This window comes from Electrona antarctica, assembly GCF_951216825.1.
Source record: "Electrona antarctica genome assembly, chromosome: 18".
NCBI lineage: Eukaryota > Metazoa > Chordata > Actinopteri > Myctophiformes > Myctophidae > Electrona > Electrona antarctica.
In genome coordinates, this window is record NC_136799.1 from 31,895,420 (window position 1) to 31,905,901 (window position 10,482).

The 10,482-nt window shown below is 43.0% G+C and overlaps 1 protein-coding gene across 3 annotated transcripts in view; it reads right to left on the minus strand.

The window, feature by feature from the left end:
- The window catches only part of asap2a (ArfGAP with SH3 domain, ankyrin repeat and PH domain 2a), a 73,922-nt gene extending 68,299 nt beyond the window's left edge, over nt 1-5,623 (minus strand). For all 3 annotated transcript variants that reach the window (XM_079528107.1, XM_079528106.1, XM_079528105.1), the window contains exon 1: nt 4,966-5,623. In XM_079528107.1, coding sequence (XP_079384233.1) covers nt 4,966-5,091 — 126 coding nt within the window. In that variant the 5' untranslated portion in view covers nt 5,092-5,623. The remainder of the gene's footprint in view (nt 1-4,965) is intronic.
- Nucleotides 5,624-10,482: the final 4,859 nt, after the last annotated feature.

Sequence of the window (10,482 nt, forward strand, 5' to 3'; positions counted from 1 at the left end):
ACTGGAATTTATCCACATGCAAAAAGGAACCAGAACAGAGTGTGAAATAGTGACCTTCAAATGGTTTACAGAACCGCCTGTTGTGTTCTCAGACTTCTCACCCAACTCCCTCCCTCTGCAGAGTCCCCACACTGGGGAGATGAGGGTAGTGGACCGGTACCTGTAGTGTAATAAAGTAGCCCTGCCTGAAGACAAGAAGCTAAGCTTATAGATATGCGCATGCATAGTGAGTGCCAAATCGAATGGCAAAGTGAGTTTAATGTTGTTTAATGTCGTTTCATGTAATGAAACCGATGCCACTCGATTTGGCACTCACTATGTCAGATATGACTTTTCTGTTTGATGTATAAATGGTAAATGGTAAATGGTGCATTTATATAGCGCCTTTATCCAAGGCGCTTTACAGAGATTGTGCATTATATTCACCCATTCACACACACATTCATACACCGATGGCAGCGGAAACCATGCAAGGCACCAACTAGCACATCGGGAGCAATTTGGGGTTCAGTGTCTTGCTCAAGGACACTTCGACAGTAACTCTGGGGGAGCCCGGGTTCGAACTGGCAACCTCACGGTTGCCATCCAGCCACAGTGTTTTTTTACACTCAGTAGGCATTCCCGCATAACATCCGGGTATGATGATGATGATGATCATCATCATCATGACACGGCACATGCGCATATAGTATGCTCTATATCTCTCTCAGCTGAGGGGTTGTTCCTGGCTCCTTCCCTGTGGTATATCTACCATGGGGGATACACCTGGCTTCAAATCCAGGTGGTTACACTGGCACCACAACACTGATGCTGAGAGATGGTCTCTCGCAGCCATTCGGGAAGCCAAACGAAACTTAAGATGTCTCACATGTCACATTATGCAGTCTCACATGTCACATTATGATACAATACGTTGTGAGCTTGTAGGATGGCCATTTCCGGCAAGCAAGCCTTCAGTGTCCAGACTGAGACAGCTTTAGATGATTTCAATCACATTTCAAACCAGCTAGGAATGAAATCTGTTTCATGTATTATTTGCCTGCCCTGTTCAGACTTGATCAAACCAATCTGGAATTCTGGATAAGCCAAAAGTCTGATTTGGGCTGCCAGACTGAACATAATGCATCTCCATCAGGGACACTTTGTCCACACAGTTGTTGTACTACAAAACGATTACAATAACTGATTAACTCTGCCAAAGTAGCTATGTACCGACAGAGAGAGAGAGAGAGAGAATTGGATGCAGTCGGAATTGAATCAATTTGACAAGTCTATAGACACTGATTGCCCTGCCGTATATTCTGTCTCTTACTGACAGAGACATATTGGCAGAGAACTGGCACAGCCGGTATTGAGGTATAACAAAATGACTTGAATGTGTGTCAGTTGTACCTTTAGGCAGATTACGCTACGCTATATACACGTCCTCTAGAGTTCTTCCCTAGGTGACACATTCTAATCAAGATCAATACTTCTCCCTAGGGGTTGAGCTGACCTCTGAATTAAGTATTACTGTCCTGCTTAAATGCCATCTATCACCCGGTATCCAAGGAAATACAGTGACCTTTCAAGTAACTCATCACAGAGTCAATAATGTTGATTTTACATTAGGATTAACGTGTCGTAAACAGAGAATACAACAAGAAATCTCAATAGGGGACATTAGCACCATTTGCTGTTCAGGGCCATTTATTGTTTGGTCAGTGAGACATCCTTCCTTAACCAAACAATACTAACAATTCCACTGACTCATGCTCAAACTGAAACAAAAACCGTTAACAAAAACTGAACAATATTATCTAAAATCTGAACTACTAAAAGAAGCTGAGGGTGTTGGACAACGAAGCACTCAGGAGAAACCAAGTTAACAAGAGCACAGAGGGAGGGGTTGTGATACAAAGACTAAACGCTACACATCCTTTTACTGGACAAACTGGTTTTTATAGCTGTGTTTTTAAGGGCACACACACACACTCACACATAGGTTAAACACTGAGTGGCCTTTGAAAGACTGTGATCTTTGCTCTGACACACTAACCCCCATTTATTTGGGTAATACGAGACAAAGCTTTTACAACCACCAGCCTAATTAAGGTTAATGTCGGATGCAATTACGGTTAAGGCACAATAATGACATAACAGTCTGTGTCCATATAAGACCTCTAAGTCTGAGTGATCAGAGTCTTTTCTGTTGTTAATGGGTTTAAACTAATATAAAAGGCTCCCTATCAGGACATAAGAGGTCAGCACTCCACTCAGCAAAGTCTGACGGGTCTTTAAAAAGGCAAGACAGCACGTCATCAGCCTCTACCAGAAAAACACTCAAGACAAAACAACGTCACATTTGGAATTTGACAATGTTCTGGCCTGAATAGGTCTCCTCCTAGGATGGTCTCTCCTTTCTTTGGTCATTAGAACTGCAATTTGCCCAGAACACCAAATTGGAGATTCTAAAGAAACCTGTGTAGTAACCAAAACATTACGGTGTTATAACTATTTGACTAGGACTATTATTTTATTAAATTATACTACATTAATGTGCATAAAATGAATCAGAAATAAACATGGTGTACAATATTAATATACCAAGTGACAAAATGAACATTTAACTATTAAAAGTCATTGGTGTTAATAGCTGAATATCTCTAGCTTGCTAGCACACTGCAGCATTTCAAAACGGACCTGCTGAATTCACAATTCAGATGGTCCTCAGCTGTCATTTCAAGGATAAAGACTGAAAGGTGAACACTTTGTGATTCTACAGAGGCACAGAATCCACATATTGCTGGTAAACTCAGCACAGCGCTCGACAGAGGATACAGTGTGAGCCGACCTTTTTTTTTTACATACTTCAGGTTTTCCTGAGTCTGTACAATAACATGCAGGCAGTCATGCAAACAGTCCATCGAACAATAAACACTGCATTGCTGTAAAGAATAAATAAATAAATCACACCGTGTGAAGTGAGGAGCGCTCTTATCATCGTACATCATCATGTATCATCTCATTCTGGCCAATCACAATTTGCATTCTCACTTTTCCGTCTTCACTTTTAGTTTTATCTTCAACATTTGTGTTTACACAAACCCGGAAAGCTGGGCAAAGGAGGGGCTAGGGCACCTCAAAAATACTTCAATCTCTCAATATCTTGGAAAGAGAACCTGGGCAAACAAGATAAATTACTCTCCCATTCAAGGGATGGACTGTCTGTCTACATAAGAGTACACATAAATGAATGTGTGTCATGCATCCAGTGTGTTTTTAGATTCCCGGCAGTCAGGCTAACAAACAATAAGTGGAAGTGTTCTCTGTCCACTGCAGTGTTTAATTGGTCAAACAGACCAAAGTGAGCGAGGTCTTGTTGTCTCAACAATAAGGCCTTGTGTTCTCTGAGCCCAGCGCAGGGAGGTCAACCTGAAACAACAACGGTCCAGAGAACTACTCGTCCCAGTCTCTGGAAAAAACAATTCCACACGTTTTCAACTGTCCGGCACCAGACAGCATGCTTATAAAGACCTGAGAGGACGATTGGCTACAAACGCCTTCTAAATCAGTAGTTCTCACACTTCCAACACATTTCAAATATTACCCATTATTGAATAGCCAATGCTAAAATCTCAAATGACACAGATGCTTTCCCGGTTTTAATGGGGAAAAAAGGAAAACAAAAATCAAAACAAAATCACCTACATAATTACATTCTAAATGAAATTGTTCTACATCAATAAAGCCATAGGGCATTGTAATGCACAACATTACATAAATGAAGGTTCCATGAGAGGTTCTGAAACAATCTAGCTACTCCTTTGGAGATAACAATGCTATATTTGCTATAGATATACCAGATTTTATTTTATAGTATGTACTAGCCTAAGGTGTCTGATGTGAGTGGAGCACCTGTCAGCCTGAGCAGGTGCGTGTCTGGCTGTCTGGCTCAACCCTCCACAATCACAGACTTAACATAAATCCACAACCCTTAATGAGATATGGGGGAGGGCAGGGGGATCAATGAGATTCTCGCAAAGCTGACCCTGAGCCTATACCCTTGTGGAAAACACTGACATTAGACATCATGACTTCATTTTTTGTCTTCGTACATTGGCGTGGGGTCATGGTAAAAGCAGTGTTCCACCAGAATGGCAACTATTATAACTGCTCCACTGTGCATGACAACCCCAAATAAATTCAGGTTATAGGCCTACACACAGTATAAAGTAACTAAATGGGGTTCGGCTAAATAAGTGTTATCATCACACAAACCGGTCATTGTCTGCATGCATGTGTGCAAACAATGTCGACAACACACACACACACACACACACACACACACACAGTAAGCTCCTCATGTGGGAAATTCTATTTTTATCGTCATGCTGGGCGAGGCTCTACTACAGACTAGAGCACACAAAGTAGGGAAACGACAACATGGGAGGGCGGGAGACGGAGGGGGGGCACTGGGAGGGGGGGGGGGGCTCCTAGGGAACAAAAGCGGAAGTGTCCTTCCTTTTAATAATGACCTGAAAGTTTGAGGAAGAGCGACATTCTGTCCCTCTATCTGTCATGTACACCTGGGTCAAGTGCCAATTTGGAATTACTTTCTCTTCAACTGCAAGGCAGTGAACCTGATCATTGCAATATCTACAAGCGTAATGTGTCAAGAATGGTACGCATCCCTCGTGCCTTTGATAGCAACGCATTGTGTTCATATTATTGTCTGCTTTTTGTTGTGCCTTTGCCAATAAAAGGTATCGTTAAGTCACTGCGGGCTGCGGCGCACAACATTCAAATTCTTTCAGATGAAAACGCCCTTTCTTTCTTATAATGACACATGATTGTGCCAGTCTCTCTGGGTACTCGTCTTGAACAATGGCTACACTGAGCTTAACTGCCAGTGCCAGTGCTAAAATAAGAAGGCGGACCATGAGGAATCCCATCAGACAGGCAGCACAGCACACAGACACTCACCTCCTCCAGAGCAGCCACGGTATTCCTACAATGGGACATTCTGGTGGTGAAGTTGGAGGCGGTCGGCGCCTTATAATCTTCATTCGTCTCTGCCACAAACTCTGAAACTGTTATTTGGTCCGGCATAATTAATCCCTTTTAGACAAAAGATAAGCACTTTTCTTGGTTCCCACTTGATTAGAGTCTTCTTAGTTTAGAAAAGTTCACAACAGCAGAGCCATTGTATATTCTCCCAAGTAAACCATAGTCGGTATGTTTATCATGTCATTCCCTTGTTTGGAGTCCCAACACAATCCACCACGCTGTTTCGGTAGTCGCGTAGACGGCTTGAGCGCGCTGTCTCGCCGTGCCGTAATACGGTGGTGGTGATGTTGTATTATTCCTACCTATAATCTAATTATTCCTCTCTGTTCAGTTTAGAAGGACATCTGCTACATGCAAGAATATCCGGGATTCGTCGGCACAGCGTTTCTCTTTTGATGATATTTCCGAATCCTCCCGATAAAGCGAGATAACTTCTTTTCCAAGCCTGGGAATCAACTAGGCGTTTCAACGAGAGCGCAGAAATTGACAAAGGTAGAGGAGGGATTCAATGGATGTGCTCTACCCAATGGAGGCGACCAGCTGGTAAAGCCGAGCCAATCCACATGCATGGAAGGCGTTGACTCTCCCTTCATTACAGCACCACCAACAGTTCTTTTTAAGGTGGAGTACTAGTGATCATCACTTCTCAGCCATGTTCATGTTCAAGGACCCCGGCCAGCCCCCGTGGCCCGTTGGGTAATTGGGTAGGGTATACTATATGCACCGCTATACGTAACGGAACACCTTGATACGATTTTTATCTCCACCAGACCGTGGCCGTGAGGGGGAGTCTGGAGATTGTGTTTTCGGCGCACCTGTCCTGTGTGTGTGTGTGTGTGTGTGTGTGTGTGTGTGTGTGTGTGTGTGTGTGTGTGTGTGTGTGTGTGTGTGTGTGTGTGTGTGTGTATGTATGTATGTATGTATGTGTGTGTGTCTGGCAATGGCAAATCTCTGGGGACTTGAGGCATGTGATAAACATGTACAGTAGGTATCTCATTCAGTTTTTCATAATCCATTCTGATTGCCATTGGCTATGACTTCAAAAAGTTTGGGCCTTTACAAAAATAATTAACACAGCGCCCTGAATTGCACATTTAGGAGCCTCTTTGCAGAGCAGAGACAAAGTTTGTTGCAAAATTATTATTGTTTAACCAAATGGGTTACAAACTTAACTGATCTCGACTAGAGTCATGTGACAATGACCACCAAACAAGGTTTGGAATTAAAAAAGCCATAGATCATGAACGGTGCAACTTCCAAAAAAAACCAAATAAGACTTCCACAGACTTCCACAGCCCTGGCTAGTCTGGCAAAGATATGCACTCCGCAGAGCACCCCTTTCTTTATATCTCTGGGACCCCAAACTACAGTAGGTATACACTGTAACATCCTCACATTGAGAGCCCACGCACAACTGCCCAAAATCACTTTCACCTAGAAAATCCATTCACATTTTTTATAATTCAGCTGACTGTGGAGACACATGCTGGAACTTTTTACTTTGAAATGTTTTATAGTTTCTGAGTTATTTAATTTAAACGCCAAATGCATTCTCAATGGCGAAAACACAAACTTTGGCACCACGTATCAAAAAAAATAAAAAAAATTGTTTTGATTTTTGTGATTTTTTTTAATAAAAATAAAATAAAAATAAAATAAAAATAAAATAAAAAAAGATATATATATATATATTTTTCAAAGACGTCCACAGACGTCTTGGGCTATGCACGTGCGGTAATACCAAGGACGTCCACAGACGTCTTGGGCACAAAATGTGTTTTAATGTACTTGTGTACATGCAATGCAACAGTCATGGGGTCTCCTGGATCACCACTCCGTTTTCAAAAACAGGTTAAATAGATCTACATCTATTACAAAGTATATGGTTTTGTTTGTTTGTAAATACATCAACTGCGATTATAATCCACCTATAATAATGGATAAAGCCTTGGCCTAGAAGAGAGGTCATCAGGTGGTCCCCAGCCTTCTTAAGTGCTTTACAGAGTCAAACGTAATCGACGCAGAAAGCGCTAAGCAATGGAGGGTGAGAGAAATGTCTCGCTTCCAGTCCATCCCTTACGTCGTCCGTCAGTCTGAGAACAACCCCCAATCCAACGCAACGCAACTCAACACAACACAAGCAGCGTTCCTCGACGCAAGCAGAGAAAAGTACCCCTGACGACCTTTGGCAGCAGAGAGCAATGCTTTTCCTCCTTTGCTCCTAGACCCCCCCTTTCTGAAAGAGATTGCCACTTCCACTGACTCCTTGAGTTGTGAATGTAAACAAACACCGAACGGCATGGATAGATCACATAGAAACATGACATCATCATTCGAAGCACAGCTTTGCAAAATCGTCGGTGATCAGGCCCGAACGGAATCTGTGTCCGCGGTGTTCCGGCAAGAACTCCGGAATTACTGCGGAGAACAGTGTGTACAAGCTCTGATAGTTGTGTATAATTTAGCTTAATTCCAAACACTGATAGGGTTTCCCGCTCTGCAGACCCGCTCAGATAATGTATCGTCTCCTATGCTTCCATTTGGTGACAATTTGGCCTACAAACGGTGTTTTCCATTGCAGATGATCATCTTTATGGTTTCAGTTGTGTATATTTGCATGATCTTGAAATGCCAGGCAATGGTTTTGTTGACAGCCTGATAACTATAGCTAATCCCATTCTGGGACAGCTTCATAGTGTCACAGCTGCTATCTAGTGGATGAATAGTTGATTGCACATTATAGACCCACGCAAGTCACACAACAATACAATAGCAACGCAGGGACTCTGTATGGACACTAATAACCTTGCATGGATTGTGGGTTTTTGCTCACCCTCAACGCAAGGTAAAACGGACTCTGTTGAGGCCTTTAGAGTGCATGTTTCGACCCTTAACCACAACACACTCCAGTTGGCGGGTCAGCAGTGATTGGTCAAATCACTGCTCCTCTCATCCAGGCTTCCAGCTATTGCCCTTTCTCTTATGCCAGAGCCAACAGGAGGCTCCACCTGCCTTGTGTGTTCTTGGGGGATTGCAGACACTTAAGGCTCATTCATAGTCTGGATTTTCGGTGCATGAGGTGACCACCGAACTACAACATGAAGTCACGAGCCGCGGTGAAGAGCAAACCACTGCCACCGCCCCAGCCCTTCTCTCTGTTTTTACTCACCACCGCTCAACGTTATTTCAGCTCCGGTGGTCACCTCACCACCGGAGCGGTGGTCACCCCACCACCGAAAATCTAGACTATGAATGAGCCTTTAGAGGTCACTAGGAACCCTCAAGGGAAGAGAAACAGAGGCCGGCCAAAAAACACCTGACGGCGGGATCTCCAAGCAGACACCAAGAGACTGGAATGCACCTGGTCGCAGATAGAAAAGAACGCCAGCGACCGTGAACTCTGGAGGTCTCTTGTCGACGGACTATAGGGGTGTCAGGCGTAAGTAAAGTAAGTAGAGGTCTCTAGGACTATGGTTTGCGTCCTGCCTAGGGTCTTCCTACGTCTCACCAGACTATAAGTCTGGATGCAGTCGGTGTGCATGCATCCGTCCTTGTCCACACTTGGCTTTACTCTACTTTTTGAGTCAAGGTGGGTTGTTTGACCTTCTCTGCGTCTGTGTCACTGTCGTTGTTGAATCTGTCCTAGCGAGTCTCTCTTCCTCCCCTCATCTTGGGAGACTCTGGGGGTATTGCTCATTTGTACAATCTGTAGCTTGCTTGGTGCCCTCTTGCGACTTTGCGAGTGCTGCAACAGGGGTTGCTGGCCCCTGTTACCCCGCCAGTTTTTCCTAGAGGTCAGCTGTCTCTCCAGTGTCACCGACCTTCCTTGGTTGCCATCCAGACTTTCCTGGAAGTCACTGGTTGCCCAGGGAGTTCTAAGTTCTTTAAGTATAGTGTTTAAGTGGGTAAGGCCTCAGGGACGTACACTTTCAAGTTTGATGAGAGGAGATAATGAATGAGGTAATACATGAACAATGTTAATGGTAAACAACATCATGGTTGTGTGTCTGTTTCACAGCACTGCAGTGATCCCTGTGTCACATGCCCCACAGTGCTGGAAAAAAGTGCTTTTTAATCACTTGCCCTGTACTGTACATATCATCCTCCAAACTATACTACTACTATATAAGCTCACAATGTATACAATAGACTTATTATATTTCACAATTGTATTTGTTTTATTTTGTTTACATTTTATAACCATTTTAAAATGTAGAATCTTTGTATATACGTTTTACATTTCCTTTTCTTTTCTTTTTTTGAAAAGTTTAAATTTCTGAACATTTTAGAACATTATTTTCTTAAAAAATGTAAAAGGGTTGCCTATAATCTATACTGTATGGCCAAAATATGAGCACTAGGTTAAACTGATAATTATAATCAATCTCTGTTGCAGTGTACAAACTACTGTTCCATCCCCATGGGAGAAAACTCAAGTTGTTCTTTACAGGCCACAGCCGAGAATAGAGATGAAAAAATGCTTATTGCATTTCCCCAAACCCTGCTGAGGAAAAAAGGGAAGAAAAAGAGTTAATGTTCTATCATTAAGAACTGACTGAGCCTTGTGAAGACTTTCTCTCTCTCTCCCACGCCTGAGGTTTTGTTTAAGGCAATCCTCAACAAGTGACAGACTCCATGAGTGCTTGCTGTGTTTTTTTTTCCTTCTGGGCTTTGTGATGAAAAATCTGCTGACGTTCCCAAGTTCATTCAGTCTCGGCAGGACGACCGATGGTATAAATAGTATCTCAGTGGCAGAGCCGAGACCCTGGGCAGGCAGTAAATCACAAGATCTGGGCAGTGTTCAATGCTCTGCCTCTGCCCGATGCATTCTTTCAACTAGGCAACGTCTCCTGGCAAGTTGCTAAATGAAGAGAAGACCCAGGCTGACCCTGGTGAGCCAGCAGGCCTCAACTCCTACTCCTATGAAATGAATACATGCTCCCCCAGTGAACATCTGCTAGGCAGAGACACAGCAGCTATGCCTGTGAGGTCAGCAAAGTCAAGCGACACCAGCCTTCTGCTGTAGACTGCTGACATGTTTCTTTGTCTGTCAAGGAACTGTATTCAATTTAAAAGAAAACAATGGATGAAACGGTATCAAGTTCAGCCAACAGGTGTAGTTTGGGACCCTCATGTGAAAAGGGCAATGTTTTACATTTTGCCTGGAAAGCTTTTAAGCATAATAATGTATTTAAAAAAAATGTGGAAACATTGTTTAAATGCACTCAATGTATACAAAACAGATTCGGTGCATGTTGTTGATCAACGATACAGTCTCTGAATGATGTCATATTTAATTTTCTGCTTTTATTACATAATCTAATCTTCAATGGCTCATAAAATGTTGATGTTCATTTACAACTATGTTGTCTTTGCTGTAACTTCCAAAAGAGATGCCCAACACTGGGGTTGTCAGACTGCCTGTGAAACTAA